We start from the raw sequence: 24,019 nt of genomic DNA on the forward strand, positions 1-24,019 counted from the left end.
TTCACTGATGTTGCCCACTTGACCTCTTGAACCTTATGGATGTTATGGATGTAACCTACAGCATCACAAGATCCGCAACAGAGTTTCCAAAAGTGTGCACAAAAACAAAGCAGGAATATGAGTACGGTTGCGGAATGAAGCAACGCAGATTTTGAAAAACAATTTGTGAGTGTTTGTCTACTTGACTTACAGTAGGGGTTGATTTGATTAACTAGGGGGTTTATTGCCGTTTTACAGAGCTGGGGAATACCCCAGCATTGTGGCAATCACCTATCCTGGTTTATCTCTGCATTATCCCCTTATTCCTGGTAAAAGTGGGAGCAGCTGGTTGAAAGAAGGTATTGTCAGATTCCTCATGGTTTATAAACTGCTCTGGGCAGCGGTTAACATCCACTGCAGGTGATTTATTATGCTTCTTTCCCTGACTTCTTATGCCTGACAGTATTGTTCATGAATCGAAAGTGAGGAAATGTTACACAATGAATACCAAATATGTTCTGTATAACAGTGTTTCTTATCAGCGCTACAGCACACAGTATAATTGTCTCATCACAATATAGGCTGCAGTAACAAAGAACAGAGCAGGAGCACTGGGCATCTGCTGCTCTGCTGCTGACAACAAAACAAGAGCTAATATAATATATCAAGAAACCTGAATTATATCCGCGATGCACTCCCCTGGGAACAAGAACTAATATAATATATCAAGAAACCTGAATTATATCAGCGATGCACTCTCCTGGGAACAAGAGCTAATATAATATATCAAGAAACCTGAATTATATCAGCGATGCACTCCCCTGGGAACAAGAACTAATATAATATATCAAGAAACCTGAATTATATCAGCGATGCACTCTCCCAATAACAAGAGCTAATATAATATATCAAAAAACCTGAATTATATCAGCGATGCACTCTCCCAATAACAAGAGCTAATATAATATATCAAGAAACCTGAATTATATCAGCGATGCACTCTCCCAATAACAAGAGCTAATATAATATATCAAGAAACCTGAATTATATCAGCGATGCACTCTCCCAATAACAAGAGCTAATATAATATATCAAGAAACCTGAATTATATCAGCGATGCACTCTCCTAGGAACAAGAGCTAATATAATATATCAAGAAACCTGAATTATATCAGCGATGCACTCTCCCAATAACAAGAGCTAATATAATATATCAAAAAACCTGAATTATATCAGCGATGCACTCTCCCAATAACAAGAGCTAATATAATATATCAAGAAACCTGAATTATATCAGCGATGCACTCTCCTGGGAACAAGAGCTAATATAATATATCAAGAAACCTGAATTATATCAGCGATGCACTCTCCCAATAACAAGAGCTAATATAATATATCAAGAAACCTGAATTATATCAGCGATGCACTCTCCCAATAACAAGAGATAATATAATATATCAAGAAACCTGAATTATATCAGCGATGCACTCTCCTGGGAACAAGAGCTAATATAATATATCAAGAAACCTGAATTATATCAGCGATGCACTCTCCCAATAACAAGAGCTAATATAATATATCAAGAAACCTGAATTATATCAGCGATGCACTCTCCCAATAACAAGAGCTTATATAATATATCAAGAAACCTGAATTATATCAGCGATGCACTCTCCTAATAACAAGAGCTAATATAATATATCAAGAAACCTGAATTATATCCGCGATGCACTGTCCCGGTAACAAGAGCTAATATAATATATCAGGAAACCTGAATTATATCAGCAATGCACTCTCCCAATAACAAGAGCTAACATAATATATCAAGAAACCTGAAATATATCAGCGATGCACTGTCCCAATAACAAGAGCTAATATACTGTAAAAACATTTGTGTACGTCTATTTTCTAAAAGGGGGGAGTAACTTATACACCGGTGTGACTTATAGGCTTTTTTCTGAAACTGTTGTCTCAAAAGTGGGGTGGGGGGCGACTTATACACTGGTGCGACTAATACGCAAGTTTTTACGGTAATATACAAGAGCCAATATAATATATTTATTTATTTATTTGATTTATTTATTGCATTTATATAGTGCTTTTTATACAAAAGTATTGCAAAGTACTGTACAGTACATATGAGAAAAAAAGAACAAACCACAATACATTTGTATAGCATGTCACACATACAACTGCCACAATCAGACCATTTAAATAACAGATTTAAATAACAGTATACACATAATAATACAAAAGCAGCAATTTTAAAGTTACATTAAAACCCACTAAGATATGAAAGCCATAATATAAAAGTGCGTTTTTAGTCTTAACTTGAAAACTGTAACGGTCCTATTTCCCTGACAAACTAAGGCAGAGCATTCCATAATTTAGGAGCTCTACAAGAAAAAGCCCTACCTCCCGTGTTGCTTTTGTTGACCCTAGGAATAACCAGCAGCCCCGCATCTTGTGATATCAGATATCAGCGGTTTGGAAGATACAGGGTCAGTAACTCCTGCAAATAACTAGGTGCTAATCCATTCAGGGCCTTGTAAATTAACAGCAAGAGATAATCCCAGGGTACAGAAACATTAGGTTACTTACCATAAACCTGGTTCCCTGAAAGAGAAGACGACTACCAATGACATTATGTATGGGATATGCCTGCCCATTGGGTAGGTATCGCTGAGCTCTCTATACCAGAGCTGCCGATAGGCCCCTTCCTGGGGTGATGCACTCGGTCCCGCCCACCGAGGGATTAAAACCGTCATCCTGAGGAAGCCATTTCTCTTTTTCCATCGAACCCGTGAGGGCGACCGATGCGACCTCACGGCTGGTGGACGTCTTCTCTTTCAGAGAACCAGGGTTACGGTAAGTAACCTAACGTTCCCTTTCAATTCGAAGATGACCACCAAGACATTATGTATGGGATAATGTATACCAGAGTCGTCGCGAGGGAGAAGGAACGGCAGCATATGAGGGACGCATCAGAACCACATAACCCCAGGGTTAACGGTATGAGCTTACACCCTCAAGGACCCTCGTGCCTAATGTAGGCAGGGCAGGATCTATCACATTAAGGCGGTAGAACCTGGAGAAAGTATGTGGTGTTGCCCAGCTCACCGCAGTACAAATATCAGACAGCGAGGCCCCTCTGAAGAGGGCCCAAGATGTAGCCAACCCTCTAGTGGAGTGTGTGGCTAACCTCCCACGTGGGGGCAAGCCAGCACCATCATACACAGTCAAGACTGTGTCCGCAATCCAATTTGACAGACGCTGCTTCGAGAGGGGCTGTCCTAGGGTCAGTATACCATGACAGACAAAGAGCTGGTCAGTATGATGCAAAGCTCTTGCATTATCCACGTAACACCTCAATGCCTGCACCGGGCAGAGGAAATTCACTTGACGGTTGTGTATCACTCCCATCCTTATGCTTTCGCTCAGGTGAGAGGCTTGCCTCCACCAGCGTTGAACTTCCCAGCATAGGCGAGACACGGTCAGCCAATGGTGTCTGTCGCGCTTGGGGTGCAGCCAAAATGCACTGAGCCACACTTGGATCGGGTGCATGTGGAGTAACCCTAGTTGGGTGGGTGATGAAGCTGCGGCCATCAGACCCAAGAGTTTAACACAACACCAATTGTACTGTGAACCCTTGTTGAACAGGGCCAGACAGTTGCGAATGGCAGCTACTCTGTCGTCCGACAGATAGGCTTGCATCGTAAGGGAATCCAGCCGGAGACCCAAGTAGACCGTACCTTGCACCGGTATTAACTGGCTCGTCACAATCACTGTGTGGGTCACTGCTGCTTCCTGCGACTGAGACAAATCAAGGTAGTTCATCACCCTGATCCCTTGCAGCCGCATGGGAGCTAGGATGACATCCATGCACTTTGAAAACATGCAGGGGGCTAAGGAGAGTCCGAATGGCAACACAGAAAACTCAAAGACGCTCCCCTGAAAGGCGAAGAGGGGATACTTCCTGTGTGCTGGACAAATAGGGACGTGGAATACACGTCCTTTTGGTCCACTGTGATAAACCATTCGCCCGGCCGGACAGCCTGGTGAGTACGGTGGCGCCAGCGTCTCGTTCTCTCTCGTACCAGAGTACAGGAGGGAAGCATTGAGGCTACCTGTCGAGACGCCTTGTGTTCTCGGTAAAAACACTGCAGCAATTCCTCAACCGCTGGTCCAAAGGAATGGTCAGGGGAGGTAGGGGCTGCTTCTGAAGGAAGGAGCTACCTTCTCATTAGGCTGCGATAGAAATCGCATCATGGTCCTCCTCAGCAATGCTGACATCCAGTTCTGTAACATCCAGGGTGACCACCGGTGCAGATGGGGTCAGCTCAGGGGCTGGCGTTATCGGCTGAGCTGAGCCTGCTGCCTGGCCAGGGGCTCCCAGCGCCGCGTACGGCTCAGCCATGCTAGCAGGGGACGTTGTGCAGGACGTGCAAGTCTGGTCTTTAGCCATGCTTGATGTCTGCACAGCCCCAAGGGTATTGTTTAAACACCGGAGGGTGTAGACCTGCGTATTGAAGCACTCAGGCACCAAGGGTGCACAAGCACCAAGGACACTGAGGTAGAATACGGTACTGGTGCACTGAAGAATCGGGGCACTGAGTACGGGTTTTATTGATATGCTGTGGCACTAAGCACCGAGGCATGGAGCGTCTAAGCACCGAGGCATGGAGCGTCTAAGCACCGAGGCATGGAGCGTCTAAGCACCGAGGCATGGAGCGTCTAAGCACCGAGGCATGGAGCGTCTAAGCACCGAGGCATGGAGCGTCTAAGCACCGAGAGGCGCCTAACCTTAACCGTGTGTTGTCAACACAACCTGGGGTAGCGCATAGCATTCACCGGGGTGGATAAACAAGCTTGAGTGGCTGAGGTAGGTAATCAGGAGAGCAGTACAGGGGAGCACACGGTGCAGCGTGGCGATAACCTGGTTCTGGACCACCTGCAGTCACACAACGTGGCAAAGAGTAGCATATGCCAGAGTGGAGCACAAGCTCAAGGAGCTGCGGCGTGTTAGGCAGGCAGAAAAATGTACTGATTTTTTTTTCTTTGAAACTGCAAGGCAGTAAAGAAAAAACGCATACACACACCACAGCAAGCTGTGAGGGTAACAATGACAGTCACCACGGAAACGCGGATAACTGATTTTGCTTTGTTTTTACCAACGCACCGAGTAGGCGAGCTGAAACAAATTGCGTTTATATTTATTTATTTTTTTCAACTGCAAGGCAGTGAAATAAAACCACACATACACATACACAACAGCAAAGCTGTGAGGGTAATACAACAGACACCACAGCATTACCCCCCCCCCCCCCCCCCCCCCCATTAATTTCTTATACATTTTAATGTGAGTGTTTGAACTAAAAAATTACTGGGCATCTATAATGTCTCCTAACCAAACTGTGATGGAAGATCACCCTGTACTTTAGGTATAACTGCATGGTTACACAGTATTATCTACAGAACTGCATGATTGAGGGCATGGTTTGTGCTGTTGCTACATTATAAATGAATGTCTATCTGTGCTCCAACTGGCTGGAATCACCCTGCTCACACTTTAATATCTCCACTTAGGGTCTCGTCCCGCAATGCAATTTGCTGTCCTTCATGATATAATATTGCACACCTGAGTCTTCTTTATTGTCCTATTAGTATACTTCATACAGTTAGATTTTCTTGGTCAGTGTATGTTATACATTTTGTGGTGCAGTTTTTGAAATACAAGATCACATACTTTTAACAGTACCAGGCAGACACACACAAACCCTGTGGTTTATAGTTCATACTGGTCCTGGCAGTCCAATGGGCAGCACGTGATTTACTGGTGCTGCTCCTGTTCAATTAGTCAGTGTGGCTTGCGCTCTCCCCCTCTGTATTACATCATTCGATTCTCTTATGATTTCAGCCAAAGTCAATTTCCAGATGATAAAAAACAATGAGAGAAGTCATCCGGGTGAAACAGCAACACTGTTTCATTAATTCACAAAAATAGACTATGTGACGATTGTTCATGACAAAAGCAACCTGATTTATTTATTTATTTATTTATTTATTTATTTATTTATGAATTTATGTATTTTGAGAAATCTTCGAAAGTGAAAAAAAGGTTATTTTAGCCAGATAAATTCAGGAATAATTCATAGCTAATGTGATCTCTATTCAAAGCTCATATGCCAAAAAGCAGAGCCACATTCTTCTCTACAGGTCTGTTCACCTGTTTGAAAAACCTGCTTTCATTTTTAAACCATGTTTGGTATTAATGGTGTTTTATCCTCTCCTGTTTTGCCATCTTCGGTTGCAGTACAGATTTGCCCAAGTTTATAAATTCAGCGGGTTAACTGGAAGTAAATAACAAACAATGATACACTGGATACGAATCGTATAAGTGATCCGGGGTCAGTTCATTAGACTGCCCTTGTTTGTCTTGAATGCATGCTGAGGGTTTAGTACGAGTGTTTGTTTTACACTAATCCAGAGTTTATGAATGGGTGTTTAGGATATTAGGAAAAATAATAATAGCATACTCTGTTTGATAAATGTTTTTAGTAAAGGCAGCCATTTACAACATTTTCCATTGCCTATTAACTTGATACTCAGATAAATGATATTTGTTTCTTTCCTTTGCTTTTTTCTTTCCAATTAGAAAAACATCTTGGCCGCACTGGAGGCACCTGTACACTTCAGTCTGTGTAGCTCTGCTGTCAGTACTGTGGACCCCTGCACTGTGTCGTAAGTATCACATTTATTATTAAGGCGCTTTGATGTGATAAGTACTTGTTATTTAAGCATTTTTATATCACATGGAGTTAATGATAAAAATATGCTGTTGTTCAAGATCTATCAATACTACTCAGAATAGACCGTACCAGTCTGGGTTCATACTCCCTGCCGTCTCTTTGTAATGCATAAATGACAACAATGTGTTGAATTCAGAATAGTATTATATTTAATTCACTTATTATAACTTTACTGCTTAAGATTTAATTGTTTTATTTACAATATAATTTAATATATTGAGCTTGTAAAACGCAATGTATATACAGTCACCTCCAAAATTATTGACACCCTTGATAAAGATGAGCAAAAAAGGATAAAATAAATAATACCAGTACTGGGCTATATTGTAATTTTCCAACATGTGGAATATATTTGACTTTATTAATGATTCAATGGAATCAACCAAAATTACACATTTCTCAAATTATAAATTTATTTCCAAAAAAAATGAAGTGTTACAATTATTGGCACCCTTGTTTTCAGTACTTTGTGCACCCTCCCCTTGCAAGGATAATGGCACTGAGTCTTTTTCTATAATGTTTAATGAGATTGGAGAACACAGTGGGAGGGATCTTAGACCATTCCTCCATGCAGAATCTTTCCAGATCCTTGGTATCCTTCAGTCTGCCCTTATGGACTGCCCTCTTCAATTGAAACCACAGGTTTTCAATGGGGTTCAAGTCCGGAGACTGAGATGGCCATTGCAAAATGTTGATTTTGTAGTCAATTAACCATTTCTTTGTGGATTTTGATGTGTGCTTGGGGTCATTGTCTTGCTGGAAGATCCACTTGTGGCCAAGTTTCAGCCTCCTGGCAGAGGCAACCAGGTTTTTGGCTAAAATGTCCCCAGGACCAGTGGAAGCAAAACAGCCCCATAACATCAAAGATCCACCACCATATTTTACAGTATATATTTTTATTTCTTAGCAGACGCCCTTATCCAGGGCGACTTACAATTGTTACAAGATATCACATTATTTTTACATACAATTACCCATTTATACAGTTGGGTTTTTACTGGAGCAATCTAGGTAAAGTACTTTGCTCAAGGGTACAGCAGCAGTGACCCCCACCTGGGATTGAACCCACGACCCTCCGGTCAAGAGTCCAGAGCCCTAACCACTACTCCACACTGCTGCCCAGTAGGTATGAGGTTCTTTTCTGCACATGCATCCTTCTTTTGACGCCAAACTCACCGCTGGTATGCGTGGCCAAAGAGCTCTATTTTTGTCTCATCTGACCATAGCACCCTGTTCCAATTGACGTGCCAATGCTGTTTAGCAAACTCCAGGTGCTTGCGTTTGTTGGTTGCTCTCAGTAAAGGCCTTTTTCTGGCAACCCTTCCAAATAGCCTATTGGCATGGAGGTGGTGTCTAATTGTAGATTTGGAGACTTGGTGACCCCAAGATGCAACCAAGTTCTGTAATTCTCCAACTGTGGCCCTTGGATTTCCCTTTGCCTCCCGAACCATCTGTCTCACTGTGCGTGGGGGCAAGATACACTTGCGTCCTCTACCAGGCAAGTTTACCACTGTTCCAGTGGTTTTGAACTTCTTAATTATTGCCCTAATAGTGGTAAGTGGTATATTTAGTTTTGTAGCTATTGTTTTGTACCCATTGCCTGATTTATGAAGGTCAACAACCATTTGTCACTTTTCATTTGTGAGTTCCTTGCCTTTCCCCATGGTGATGGATGACAAATGGATTTCATATGCATGTTACCTCATTTTTATACCCCAGTGAAACAGGAAGCTATGGAAGGCCACAATACAGTTCCTTAAGACTGAGATGAACTTAAAGTAGAATGTTAATGCAGATTTAATTCTTTTTAGAGTTTCAAAGCTCTCAGAAGAAACGGAGATCTTTTGAACATGATGTGATAAAACATGTTAGTTACTGTGTGTGTGTGTGTGTATATATATATATATATATATATATATATATATATATATATATATATATATATATAGCTGTTTTAAATGCCCTTGAATGTTCTCCTTTTCAGAAATCGACCTTGATTACAACCACAACAGCTTAGATGACAACCCTCTCTGCCCAAATATAAGAGTTGGACAAGATGACCTACCAGGTAAAAATATTTAATTTGTTACATGTTAATCATACTTATGCTTTATGTCCATTCATCATCCCAAACAGAAGTTTATTTATGGCAAGTATATATGTGTATATGCAATGTATATATGTATTACATATAGTTGATAAAAAGGGTTACTCTGCTTTCAGAACAGAATCAGATCAATTAAACAGTACAATCATGAAATTATGGCAATTCCGTTTTGTTTTAAGTAAAACACATTCAATAGTACCTTAGATAACACATACATTTATAGTGCTCAATGCATTTTAAATGTAAATCATTGCGCTGAAATAACACTAATGTGTTTTGGGTAGACTGCACTTTACATTATGTAAAAATATTAATCTGTACAGTAGGCCTACACAGTATACACTACAGTAGTAAAATCAAATGAATACCAAGCGCACTTTCTTTTTACTTTAACCTAAGGTAACAGAAAATAAATCATGCTGCTTCACTGTGCACACACGAATAAAAGATTATTTTAAATTGAAACTAAATGATTTTAGTTTTCTTCTTTTTTCTAATTTTAACTTGGCCTACTTAGTACCCTAGACAATTAACACGAAATAGATCATGATCCTATACAGATGCTCAGAATGAGCTGGAGGGGTCAGAGGCACATGTGTGGAAGGCTTGTAAGTACACCTTGCCTTTCGTGAAAATTAGATACTTAAGTGTTCACCTCAAAAATGCATTGAGCACAACTGGCAACGCACGAGAAAAAGCGGACTGGGAAAGGCCAGCAACAATTGTGGCTGTTTAAAACATGCTTTCAAAAGTTCTTAACAAATTGGCTGTGTCGCAATTGCCGGGATCTTTTGTACATCTCATTATATCTGAGAACTCTCATTTGCATCTCCATCCCATTTTAGCATATTTATGCAGGAACGCCCATAATTGCATATTCATCTAAGCTTGAACCGCAAAGAAAAAATGCTGCTGTAATGCATTCCCTAAAAAGTCGCAAATAACATTGTGCTTGTTTAGTACATTTCACCCTAGACTTCCGACTTGTTTGTAACTATTGTGGCAGGCACAACACTTTAGTACACCTACCCCTTAGTCTTTGAATATGGGTCTAGAAAGCAGATCGAATCTACTGTAAATCATTTAAGAGGATTACAATTTACATTGATAATTCATTTGAGAAAACATATCAAAAACTATATATATATACAGACGTGCTCAAATTTGTTGGTACCCCTCCACAAAAAACGAAGAATGCACAATTTTCTCCGAAATAACTTGAAACTGACAAAAGTAATTGTCATCCACCATTGTTTATTCCATATTTAATAGAAATCAGACTTTGCTTTTTATTTTTTATTCAACATAATATTGTAAATAAGAAAACAAATGAAAATGGCATGGACAAAAATGATGGGATCGCTAACCTAATATTTTGTTGCACAACCTTTAGAGGCAATCACTGCAATCAAACATTTTCTGTAGCTCTCAATGAGACTTCTGCACCTGTTAACAGGTAGTTTGGCCCACTCTTCATGAGCAAACTGCTCCAGCTGTCTCAGGTTTGATGGGTGCCTTCTCCAGACTGCAAGTTTCAGCTCTTTCCATAGATGTTCGATAGGATTCAGATCAGGACTCATAGAAGGCCACTTCAGAATAGTCCAATGTTTTGTTCTTATCCATTCTTGGGTGCTTTTAGCTGTGTGTTTTGGGTCATTATCCTGTTGGAGGACCCATGACCTGCGACTGAGACAGAGCTTTCTGACACTGGGCAGTACGTTTCGCTCCAGAATGCCTTGATAGTCTTGAGATTTCATTGTGCCCTGCACAGATTCAAGGCACCCTGTGCCAGGAGCAGCAAACATCAAGCTGCTTGGAGATGGTCTTGTAGCCTTTACCTCTACCATGCTTTTTTATTATTTTCTTTCTGATCTCCTCAGACAACTCTCTCCTTTGCTTTCTCTGGTCCATGTTCAGTGTGGTGCACACAATGATACCAAACAGCACAGTGACTACTTTTCTCCATTTAAATAGGCTGAATGACTGATTACAAGATTGGAGACATGTGTGATACTAATTAAAGAAACTAATTAGTTTGAAATATCACTATAATCCAATTATTTATTATCTTTTCTAAGGGGTACCAACAAATGTGTCCAGGCCATTTTAGAATATCTTTGTAGAATAAGCAATAATTCATCTCTTTTCACAGCTTCTTTGCTTTATTCTATGACATACCAAAGGCATGCAAGTATACATGATAAAATAGCTTTTAATTTCATCACTTTTCAGGAGGAATGAAGCATTATTTCAATGAGCTGTGAGGGTACCAACAAATTTGAGCACGTCTGTGTATATATATATATATATATATATATATATATATATATATATATATATATATATATGTTTGTGGGGTTTTTTGCTACAAAATCTTTAAATGTGATTTATAACATTGTTCAAATTCTGCAAATATGATTTTTACCCTGTATACGCAAACCACAGCAGTTACACATGATCACTGTAGGTTACAGAATGCATACAGCACTGAAACAAGGGAGAGGAGGGGGTAAGTGAAAGGAATATCACAGCACTATCGTTTCTGTTGAAGGCTTTGACCTGATAAGTCAGTTCCAGTTGGACATTGTACCGCTCAAAGGAGTGAGAAAGGTGGAAGGCTCGACAGCATTGCAAGTGGCTTACAGACTCGATAAAGATGCAGGCTTTCAAATTCCTACGAGGTAAGCCATTACAGTGGACTTGCAGGTGTCATCTCACACTGACAACAGCTTATTAGCAGCACACATACCAGTCCAATCTGTTTGTGTTCCCTCTGCGTCTGTAGAGCAGGAACAGGGGCATCCATTTGCTGTCATGTTTTAAAGCCAGTGTTGGCCAGACTTTATAACACATTCCTGTTTTTTATTTTTTATTTTTTCTTGGGGGGGAGGGGGGGATAATAAATCATTTTTATTATGCTGGTGCAGAAAAATAAGGATATGTTGAAAGAAAGAAAAAATGTTCTGAAATACATAACAATGTCAATTCACATTATAAAATACATAGAAGGCTCCACATTTTGCTTCAGTGCATTTTAACTGGTATACCTTCTGTGGCTTTTAACAACAATAAATCATTTGTGAGCAGACATGTTCGGTATTTGTACTGTAGTTTTTCTTCAAGAGTTTACTATACAGTAATGCTACATCATAGCATTTCCTTCCACTATAATAACTAGAATTAAAAAGAGAACTTATCATACACTGTATTAAAGCTCAAGGTGCTTACAATTGCCCACTGAATTTGTTTTTATTATGGACGATGTTCGTTCAGACAGTACCTTGGAAACATTATTAAAAAGATGCAGTTCCCTTTTCAAGTCATAACACAGGGTTCCAGTAAGCTGCCTTTGTTTATTTGATTAGGCTACAGGAAACTCCTTTTTTATTACTTTGCCTTGATCCTTTTACAAGAAGGTAAAAGCTGGTTGCAACTTGCGTCTATAAACTTACCACCCATAGAGGCTGCTAGTTAACAAACAGTGAGTGGTACACTTCAGGGAAACACACAATACCAGTGTAATTTTATTAAACACATTTGATGGATGTTTTGTAGCCAACTGTTATAAAAACAATTCTGGATTTACTCCACGAATACAATAATTTTGGAAACTATATGATTTTCAGACATATTATCCACCATTCATAAGGGTCTTTTTGGTAGTTTTTGTTAAATACAGCACCCACTAATTGCGTTTCATTCCGTCTGCCACCAAAGTGTTTTCAACATCTCATATCTCATAAACCATTTGAGATTCTACCTTCATATTCTCAGTGTTATGTAAACTCCTTGGCTTTCATATAGTGCTAATGTAACTTTGTGGTTTCTGGATGATAAACCAAACGCTTTCAAATATTGCTGTTATATTCAGTATGATTTTCTAGGTCATTTTTTATTAGTGGTTTATATTGTGAAGACTGTTTTATTCCTCTTTTGTTAAATGTCCTTTGAATTTGAAAGATCAGCTCAAGCCCATTTTCTTCATATCTGATATACAGCTGTATTCTGTGATAATCTCTTTCAAGTTCGATTGTGGATGTTCTTCAGTAAAAATGAACCGTCGCAATGTCACATCTTTCTAACCTCTGGTGTTCAGAGTAGTGTGTTCACATCAGGTACACAGCTGTGTTAAAAGATTCTCATTGATGGTGGTTATTCCAACTGTCCAATGAAAATTATACTTTTTGTGGCCACATTTGTTATAATCTAAGGCTGTATTTCAGAAACCATTCAAGATTCAGACTTCACATAAAATGAATACTGTTTCAGAGGAGACGCGTGCCTTTGAATCTGCCTTCTGATATACAGTATCTGCTCTGAGCGTTTCCAATTCCAAACAGTAATCACCACATGCTTTGAAATGCAGCTGTATTCTATAATTTGCACAGTCAAGCTTAATTATGGAAATCATCCAGTATAAATGAACTAATATGCAGCTATAATGGAGTTACGGTACATGCAGATTGCCTGTATTATATCTAATGACAGTGGGCCCTCTTCCAAACCACTGAAACAAGAGAAGTTGCTTGAGTAAAACATCAGCCGTGTGTTGTTAAATCTGAATCACTACAACTCCACATTTACTCCATTTCTAAAGAATTTACTCCAGCTAAAGATTTGAACCTAAACAAATATATTCACAGTTAAAAAATACAAAAAAACAAAACAAAACAAAACCCCTCTAGATATATGAAATAACTATTGCATCCCTTCAGGGTAATCTACCCGCGTGGTTTGCCTGAGGAGTATTCTTTTGTGACCACGTTCCGCATGATGAAGAACACCATCAACAAAGTATGGAACGTGTGGCAGCTGGTGGACCAGGATGGCTACAAGCAGGTGGGGCTGCGGCTCAATGGAGACCAGCAGGGGGTGGAGTTCTTCCTGCTGGGCATGGATGGCAATCTGCAAGTGGTCACCTTTCCAGGGGTATCACAACTTTTCAACACAGAGTGGCATAAAGTGCTGGTGGGAGTGGAGCGTGATCAGGTGACCCTCTACCTGGACTGCCAGCCTATTGGATCCAAACCCATTAAGACCAAAGGTACTGTCAATACTGAAGGGGAGACTCTCATCGGAAGGCTGGATGCAGATCCTGATACCTCTGTAGTGGTAAGTGTTTATATATGAAAAAAAGGTCAATTGAGTACTGTGGCAGTATTAATTTGACAGTGTGGCTTGGATAAACAAACACTAGAAGACAGCACAGCAAAGCCAAATGACTAACTTGGTTGAAATCCTGCTTAGAGCAGAAACGTATTTTAAATTATAATTTTTTTTATTAAACTCAGGCATGGCACTTGCCATGTAATAGCTATAACTAGTATAAAACCCTCAACTGTCTTGGAGTTTTATCACTTTGAACACACAGTCCGCCCCGTAGTTAGTGCTTATATATATATATATATATATATATATATATATATATATATATATATATATATATATATACTTTATGAGCTGCCCATATGAAAGAAAAAGGGTTAGCAGCAGTGGGTTTGGGATTCCTCTTGAGCTCATCCAGTAATTCCTTTACTTTCAGTTTGAACTGCAGTGGATGCTGATACACTGTGACCCCCATAGGGCCCAGAGAGAATCCTGCTCTGAGTTACCCATGCAAGAGGTAGGACCAATCAAATACCATCTGCTTTCAAAAGTACATTCCCTTTATAGGCAATGTTTGAACTTCTTGTGAACAATAAGTCACAGTCTGCAAAGGGGAGGGGATTGGTACTGTAAGCTCCACCACATTGGTGGAACACATTTAAAGTACTGCATAATAACACATGTATCTCGTTCCTGGATAAGAAGTCTGCCAAATAAACTAATAGTAATAAAGTTGACAGGCCTTAAGCACCTACACGAGTAGGAAAAAGGGCCCTTTTTAACAGTATTATTGCATTTCTTTTAAGTGTTTATCTCTCTATCTGAGTACAGCAACAAACAAAAAATCAAAAACATATAGAACATGGAAACTTTAGTGCTGTATTTTTTTGGGTTAAATCCCTGCCATAATGAAAGAATGAAATGGTCTGACATGCAAGATAAATGTATGGCTCCAGGAGTGCTTCCATAGTTCACTAGTGGGTTTTGGTTGGGTTCCCTTGTTCATGTAAGAGTTCCATTATAATCACCAGAGAACAAGATGCAGGAATTTCCCAGTGAATTTTCCAGGAAATGAACACTCAAAGGCTTTCATTTATCAGAACCATCAGGAGGATTATCAGCCTTTTGCATAGTAACCCATCTTCTGCTTTCTCTGCTATGTGTTTGACCACCTTGGACTTTATCTATCAATTCTTTATTATGGAAGCTTAATAAATCTCAACTCTTGCAACCATAAACAGCTGAAAAGGAAATACTTTTTGTTGAATCAGTTTCTGGGTGAAGGGGTTACGTTTTCACTAACGCACCTTTTTTTTTGTTGTTCTTTTCCCTGCTTTCTTCAGAGAATTATTCCCAATGCTGAGGTATTTATTTTTTTTATTTTTCTGACTTTTAATTGTTTTTGCTTTCTAGTATATGGTTTTTATGCATATGGTTTTGCTTCCTGCAATCTCCATGTTAACTCAATTAACTCAATTGTTATGTCATATAAACAGACATGGTCTGTGCTGGGCAACTTGCAAATCCAAGCAGGGCACTCTTATATCAGTCAGATAGCAGAGTGGCGCAGCGGAAGCGTGCTGCGCCAATGACCCAGAGGTCGATGGATCGAAACCATCCTCTGCTAGCTTGTTTTAGGAGGCTATGTGGTCCAGTGGTTAAAGAAATGGGCTTGTAAGCAAGATATCCCAGGTTCAAATCCCACCTCAGCCACTGACTCATTGTGTGACCCTGAGCAAGTCACTTAACCTCCTTGTGCTCCGTCTTTCGGATGAGACGTAGTTGTAAGTGAATCTGCAGCTGATGCATAGTTCACACACCCTAGTCTCTGTAAGTCGCTTTGGATAAAGGCGTCTGCTAAATAAACAAATAATAAATAATAATAAGATAGTGATTATATCATTGAGTTTTAAAATCAACAGGCTTTTGATTCAGTTTGTATTGTGCAATAGCATGGTGAGCTCGTATATGAAATACAAACTTGTACAACAACTTAGCAGAAAGGGCTGCAGAGCAACACAGACGTCACGCCAACTACTATCGTTCCCAATACTGTCAGTCTAATTCCACACAGCACTGTAATGGGCAGCAGTGTGGAGTAGTGGTTAGGGCTCTGGACTCTTGACCGGAGGGTTGTGGGTTCAATCCCTGGTAGGGGACACCGCTGCTGTACTCTTGAGCAAGGTACTTTACCTAGATTGCTCCAGTAAAAACCCAACTGTATAAATGGGTAATTGTGTGTAGGAAAATAATGTGATATCTTGTAAAAATTGTAAGTCGCCCTGGATAAGGGCATCTGCTAAGAAATAAATAATAATAATAATAATTAAACTAATGTCATGCTTTAAGAATACTTCAAAATACTGTAAATTTGCATACGTATAAATTATTAACTTACGAAATTCTTGTTCTGAAGGCAAAAATCAATGCCTGTCTAGTAGTTGACTTCTTGAAACTTTGCATCTCCATTATGGATGCCGTTAAGTCAGTCATAAAGCCATTTTCTCTATAGAATGGCATAACAGATATAATTAACTAAATTTACTATTGATCACTGCAAACCATGCGAAAGAGCATGTTTGGATAGGATTATTTAGTGTGATGCCAGTTACTGTGAAGCAGTGCTCACATAATGCAGGTTCCTTTCTTTCATTTTTTGTGTTTTTGCCGCACCCCTAAATTTGTCGTCCCAGACGGCTGCCTAGTTTGCCTAGGCCTTCCTCTGGGCCTGTGGACAGAAAACACATTGTTCTAGCTATGACTAATCTAAAGGGTTTGCTGACCCCGAAGATGAATATTAACACCATTGAAAGTAAGCTAGGCCAAGATTAGACCTGTGAAAAACCAGCTGTACTACCCATCCAAAATGAACCACACTTTGGAATCGTGGCCATATTGCTAATGACAGAAGAGATATGTTCTTTCACAACAATCTTATTCCTTTTAGTAATGTATACATGATATCAATGAATTATATTTGAATGTGTTTTACTTTTGCAACCATTTAGTCAAGTCATGTCATTCCTATTAGAAATGCATGCACAATTCAAGAATTGTTAGAAACATCTTTATGCCACTCCTGTGAGAAATAAAAGTTCTTCTGGTATTGTATGTTATCACACTCATTCAAACACTAGACCAGAAGATTAACTGTATTATTAACTTAAGCTTTTAATCAAGCTCAGAAAAAAAAAATAATAATCTTGTGACAGGGATGGCTGTGTGGTGACGTCAGGCCAGATGCAGGAAGAAAACAAAGAAGCAAGTACTGCAGGGCAAAAGACCATTTATTTAAATAACAAACACAAAAATAAAAGGTTTTAACACAACAAATACTGCTTCCAGAGCAAAATAAAGGTTTTAAATAAACAAATATCGAACCCAAAAACCATATAGGTCAGGCTGGGCAATCGCCTTCACTGTTCCTATATTTAGTTTGATTTTTAATTCTTAATTCTTACACTCCCCTCTCGCTCTTGTTCACTCGTCCGAACACCCACCCCGAGTGCAGAGAGCTGCAGGCTTATATGCAGGTGACCATCTCCTGATTAACAACAATTAATGAACTCAGGAGATGGTCACCTTCTGCACAAGGTTTTTAATGTGGATGGGGCTTCCCATCCATGCTGCAAAACAATACAAAATATACAGCTTTGCTGTCATAGTTATAAATAAATAAATCATAACAATAACAATACTACTACAACAACAACAACAGCAAAACAAATACAAAATAATAAATTGCACGGGGGGCGGAGGTGTACCCCGTTCTAAAATAAACAAATACAAAAAAAAAAACATTTTATGGCTTTGCCCCGCCCCTTTTCAAGTACAAGTCTCCTGGCCCTGTTACAAAGGCCAAAAGCATATCTGTGGTAACTCTGCATAATAACCAAACACGGTTTTCTGAACCTAATGTCCCACCAAAACCAAATATAATCATTTGCAGCTTCAGAAAGTCTCTTTTTGGATTGTTAGCTTGCTGTTTATCTCTCCCCTGTAGCCTGACCCCAGAGGTCCAAGGCCTGTCCCAGGTCCCCCAGGTCCCCCGGGCCCTCAGGGGCCCCCAGGAGACCCTGGAGAAGATGGGATGGATGGGAAGAATGTAAGTATGTCTGTGGCGTTGTAAGTTGTGCATTATTATAAAAACAATTGTAAATCAACTTTTAGGATTGCAATATGCTGTTAATCTTTTTTTTCTACACAATATTATACAATAAAGTGTTGAGTGCACTGATATCATAAAGCATTGAGTGTGCACTAAAATAATTAATTTTTCTTCACCTCACCTAATACTTGCTGGCTTTTTGTGGAACTACTGTTCCAAGGAAATGCAGAAACAACATTATGTAAGAAAACGACATTGTGCAACAATGCATCTGAAACAGACAACTTTCATTCATAGAATGTTATTCATGATTTCTGGTAAGTGAGTAATTACAAGGGCAGTACGTTTACCAGAACACTTCCAAGCTTTGGAATATGTGTCTAGACTGTATGTTGCATCTGCATTTTCCCAATGCACCCGACTGCTTATGCCAGCACAGTTTGAGTAACCTACGCTTTCAAAAGGTTCTTGGAGGCAGCATTTGGGCTGTTTGCCAATACTTTACTTGAAGGGTGTTCTTCCCACATCCTCAATAACCTTGTTTCTAAGTAACATCAGGAATTACTGTAGTATCATTTTATAGTTTATAGTTTTCAGCAGAATCTGGCAGACCAAACTTTGCTCCCTTGTTTTCTAACAAAGCTTATTTTCATCCTGACAAACTAAATAGAGTAAACATTTTAAAGCTGGCAGTTTATTTTTGATTTTTTATGTACCGTATATTAATCGTATGTGTTTTACAGGGTGTCCCTGGCCTTCCTGGATCACCTGGTCTACCTGTAAGTATCACTAGTTATACACTGTACAGGTTAATTTAAGGGGGGGAGGGGGTCATGCATTTTCAAAGTTTAACTATGAATATAGGCAAACTGATTTTAATCTAATACTCCTTTCATCCAACTTCAAACACTGTGTTGCACTTATTAGAAATGTGGTTTTTAATACATAGATGTTTTTTTTAATGAGGTCTGTAATAACATGAATGAAACCTCATAACCAAAGATAAAAAAATAGTTTCTATGCACACACTCACTAAGCTGGTTCTTACTAAATGGCAAGCCCCTTTGTGACCTTTTTGCAAATCTGTGTTTACAGGAACTTTTGGCACCCAGAACGGAACATTCTTTTTCTTTAAATATTGATATCATCATACTGTTATCATACTTTAGTTTTCTAGATTTTGAAAATGCACGTTCTGAGCGTGAAATGCCTGGAGGGGGTGGTCCAGTGTCAGTTTGGTATGATTGACATTGTTCCATGGGGCAAAATGCATCAGGTTGAAGGGACAAACTGGAGAATCATTATCATACTGAGACTGAAGTTCACTTCCTTATCTCCTGTAACCCTGTTACAAGTCTCATGTAAAGAAATGCTTATCGTACAACTACAGAACCAATAACGCAAGCGCTAATTCAACTCAGTATAAAAAAAAAGTATGCCAACCAGGGAAAGGGCACAGAGCCACATCGATTTCACAACAGACTCTCAAAACAGGTTCATCTGTTTATGGTGTACATTTGTATTGATATAAATCCAATATATATTCAAGATATGCACACCTCCAGACTGTTGCTGATAAAGCAGCAAACCAAACTCCATGTAGCTCATAAAATAAATCTTTAAGGTACAGTCCTTAAGATCCTAACTGTGAATCCCACTGCTGGAAACTTTTTTAATATGAAGGTACTTCTTACAATATATTTGAAATGCACTTCTTTTATCATAATTACACTAGTTATAACCTCTCTTTGAACATTGAATTGATTTAGAGTTGAAATTCATATTACAGTGAAGCTACTGATTCTGAGGATTGCATTGCTGGGGAGGTAACAGCATGAAACACATATAAATAGTACATTGTAAAAATATATAAACTTCAATGGGATTAGTAGAAGTGGATACATTTAACAAACAATTGCATTTAACCATCCTTGGAACTAGAAAAATAAGCAAGGATGACAAGCAGAACGAACCAGGTACACCTGTTATAAAGCCGAGTGGCCACGATCAGGCTGGTGAAATTCGAATATTTCTGTAACAGCATTCTAACATCTTACAAGGTTGTTGTAAACACCATTTTAAATTCAATGCGCATTTAATTCATGTTACGGTTCTTCTAATGAGCAACACCAGGAATATTAGCTTAGCTCCTCCCACTTGCAGGGCACTTGGAAGTTTGTTAAGTGGAGTTTCTTTTAGGTCAAGTGGGGTTTTTTTAGGAATAGTAACACTGCAATCATAGCATGCTTCCTCTATTTTTGTTATATACATTGACATACCATTATAATTCCATTGTATTATCCTGGAGAAACCCTAGCAAAACCATGAACAGGTCACATTACCAACAATGGCAACATAGGACTGGTACACAGTGATCCTTATATGGTACAGCACGAGATTACAATTGCAATAACATAGATCAACATGTGAAATCTTATGGACATGTTATCATGTATATGTGTCCTCTGGCTTTATTGACTTGGGAGTGTCAATATTACCTTGTAACATGCCACAGCAATGCCATTGTCCCTGGAGTCTAAACCAATTAAAATAAACACTAAAATGTTTTTTATAATCTGTTCCATAAGATGTACTTTCTGTGTTGGTTGTATTCTACCAATGTGCTACCATTGCTCTTTAGATCAGAATCATGGCATCGTCATTGCAGTGCTGGCCATTTCACAGGTTAATGGCAGAACAATAAGTGCTACTTTAATGATACATATTCTTCAACTCAGGGTCTGAAAGGAGAAAGAGGAGAGGTTGGACTCCCTGGACTGAGAGGATTGCCAGGTCTTCCTGGAGTTAATGTAAGTGCCTGACTGTGAATTGCACTTTTCCTGCTCACTATCCCAAGAGCCATGACTCCATAGTAAACCCCAGCATTTGACATATTCTCATCAGCCATTCATGTCATTTAGTTTGTGTTACATTGTTTACCACATTCGTAACAACAGGAGTTCTTTACTCTCGGAAAACATGATGTAGTTTGTAGAGCAGTGTCCCTGCACCATGTTAAAAGCTGTAGCTCAAGCCCAGCACAAAAGTGCACAGTTTTCTTTCTTTGTAAATGGAATTAAAAACTGCTTTTATTAAAAAAAAAAAACAATAACAACTTTCTGTGTTCATTTTGGGTGCCTGCTGTCCATAATTGATAAGATGTGTTTCTTCACTTGAGTATTATTCCCCTGATGCTAATAGAACAATTACATCAAATTAAGTTGTATACCACATTATTGTCTAATACTACATCTTTAAATTAATTTGTTCAATTTTTGTTTATTTATTGAATCATTAGGGAATGCAAGGGTTCTTGGGCCCAAGAGGTCCTGTCGGAGAACGGGTATGTTTATTTCCTTTTTAATTTAAGTCTCCCAGTCTGAGGCGCTTCCATATCAGGGGGGCTTGTAATGGTTTCTCTCTTTAATATGCAGCCAGAGTGTTGGGTCCCTACATACTGTGCACCCACCAGCAGAAAGTGATTTCCGCAATTTCAAAAAATTGATAATTCATTGCTTGTAGGCTCACAATGGTGGCCAAACATTGGAAGGTAGAAGTCAGATGTCAAACCAAATGTAAATGTAAAAATAAAGAGTTATGGAAATTCATGTTTTTTTTTTTTGTTGTTGTTTCTTTTTACAATAAACATAATTATAGTCTAAGACAGTCAATGTCTTCATGAAGAACCTGCACAGATAGCTTGGTAGTTAGATAGTTACTGTAGGTAGCACTGATTTCCATTTAAAAGGCTACATTGGAACCAGTATAGACTCCGGTGCCAGTAAAATACAAGACCCAAATAACTCATTGCATTTGCATTGCACACATTTGTCCCAGGGTTTTTAACTTCAAGGGTTCATTATGTTTTTCTCCATTGACCCCAGGGATTACCTGGATCTCCTGGTCCCCCAGGCCCTCCTGTAAGTATTGACCTGTTAAAAGGGTTTATTTCCATTACAAGCATTTATAACATGTTGTATACAGCATAGCCATACAGTATGTTAAAAACGTTTGTCAATTCAGAAGCTTTATCTTCTATGGAAATGACTGACTTGAATGCAATGCATATGGTTAAAAAGATCTGTTGTAAAATGTTAAGAGATATTTAAGTTACAAAGAGAATGCACAGAGGAGGTTTTCTGAAGGTAAACATTTGCTTTCTGTTTTTTTTTGTTTTGTAGGGACCTGAATCAGTAGGACCTGCAGTAAGTGTGGATCTCCTTTTACTTCATTGTCTACTGTTGAATGTACTGGACCTATCGCCTTAATATCAGATGACACTCGACTCTGCCTCATTGAGGGAAATAGAAAGGCTGAAATGACCTAAAGCTTGTTCAGAAGTACTTTCGGTATTTACTATATTCTGTCTGGAAAACTTCGTTATAAATTATGAATTCACCATAAAACATTTAACTGATGTCTTTTTAGTCTAAACATATGTTATCCCACCCCAACTGACATCTCTGAAAATACTGCTACTGTGTACTGTCAAAGAGGTACACCACCTGGGAGAGAAAGCACCTCAAAAGCTGTAGCTTCTGTAGGACTATATGCTGCTTGCTCAATGGGACCAAAATACTGCAAAACACACAGGTAGTCAAAAGAGAGAATCATGCACAACATATCTCATTGTAATTGCATATGCATTTATTTAGATGCATACTGATTTTGTATTCACTTTAGGCATTTAAAAACCTCATCGTTTGACGTTAGTCAAATCCAGTCTTTACATTCTATTTAAAACAATGCTTACCTTAAGTAGCGATACCCATGACTGAATGGAAGGAAGAATCAGCCTGGCTTTCATTGGGTTTTCAGGGACCTCCTGGGAAACCTGGTGAAGCTGGGGATCCTGGCAATCTTGGACCTGAGGTAAGAAAGTGGGAAGAATAACTGAAGGTTAAATGTTACTAAATATCTTCTGTGTACATTCTATCTTCTATGTACATTAGTTTTTCATGTTTTTTTTTTTATGTATTTCATCTGAATATATACTAAATTAATTTCCAATTAAATATACATGTTAAAATGTGGAAATCCACCGCTGTTCATGGCATGGCAGGATAGAGTGTAACAAATGTCTCCGTTGAAAATAAATACAAATACAAAATAAATAAATACATCTAAGCCATTGGTGCAAGCAAAAGTCATCTCAAGTTATGTCTTGAGAATAAATGGCTTGAACTGCAGGTATACACTTGAAGTTCAGATGGTGCTCTTTGCTTTCAGAAAAGTAAGTACTGTACTTTCACTAGACTTGTGTACTGTGTGGGGGTGCCCCTCTGTCCCGCCAGGAGAGAGAATACTCACACAAGAGTATAAGAGAGGGAATGCTCACACAAGGGTATAAAGTGGTGCGGTTAACCAGAGATATTGCCAAAACCTTACACTTTGGGTTAGAAGCATGAAACTTGGTACCGGTATGAATAATCATTAATATGCTCTAAACATTTTCTGATATGAAACCACCCTCTCAGATCTTCCTAAGTGGAAAAATGTTAAGCTTTTATTTTTGTGTGTAGTACATAGCTGAAAACTGCAACCGCACTAAAACTATTTACCCAATTAATCATACACTGTTGTTAAAACAGGTTATAACAAAAATATAATACATTTAAAACCTATATCTGTTACAAAAGACATAAATGTTTACAGTACACCACAAAATATTCACTTATTACCATATTTTCTATTATCATATCAACAGTAACCTGGCAGAACAAAATTAGCACAATCGCACTGTCAAGCAAGGATTCTCCATTTAACTAATCATGGAAGCAGTTTCCTGAACAGTTACAGAGAGCAGCACATTTGAGGCTGGCTTGTAGCATTTGCACTGGCCTCTGCATGCCTTCTTACAGTTACAGTGTCTTAGCTCATAGCATGCGTCATGAGCGTGACGAAGGGTTG

The 24,019-nt window shown here is 38.9% G+C and overlaps 1 protein-coding gene across 2 annotated transcripts in view; it reads left to right on the plus strand.

Annotated features, from left to right (window-relative positions):
• Positions 1 to 24,019, plus strand: part of LOC117435728 (collagen alpha-3(IX) chain-like) — a 57,111-nt gene that overhangs the window by 5,620 nt on the left and 27,472 nt on the right. Inside the window, exons 2-14 of one of the 2 annotated variants that reach the window (XM_059010189.1) lie at positions 6,635 to 6,720; positions 8,773 to 8,856; positions 11,447 to 11,576; positions 13,611 to 14,007; positions 14,438 to 14,518; positions 15,345 to 15,365; positions 18,005 to 18,106; positions 18,853 to 18,888; positions 20,848 to 20,919; positions 21,408 to 21,452; positions 21,994 to 22,029; positions 22,291 to 22,314; positions 22,928 to 22,981. In XM_059010189.1, the coding sequence (XP_058866172.1) occupies positions 6,635 to 6,720; positions 8,773 to 8,856; positions 11,447 to 11,576; positions 13,611 to 14,007; positions 14,438 to 14,518; positions 15,345 to 15,365; positions 18,005 to 18,106; positions 18,853 to 18,888; positions 20,848 to 20,919; positions 21,408 to 21,452; positions 21,994 to 22,029; positions 22,291 to 22,314; positions 22,928 to 22,981 (1,168 nt within the window). The remainder of the gene's footprint in view (positions 1 to 6,634; positions 6,721 to 8,772; positions 8,857 to 11,446; positions 11,577 to 13,610; positions 14,008 to 14,437; positions 14,519 to 15,344; positions 15,366 to 18,004; positions 18,107 to 18,852; positions 18,889 to 20,847; positions 20,920 to 21,407; positions 21,453 to 21,993; positions 22,030 to 22,290; positions 22,315 to 22,927; positions 22,982 to 24,019) is intronic. The other variant, XM_059010194.1, reaches the window with a different exon arrangement.

Source organism: Acipenser ruthenus, chromosome 3 (genome assembly GCF_902713425.1).
Source record: "Acipenser ruthenus chromosome 3, fAciRut3.2 maternal haplotype, whole genome shotgun sequence".
Lineage (NCBI taxonomy): Eukaryota > Metazoa > Chordata > Actinopteri > Acipenseriformes > Acipenseridae > Acipenser > Acipenser ruthenus.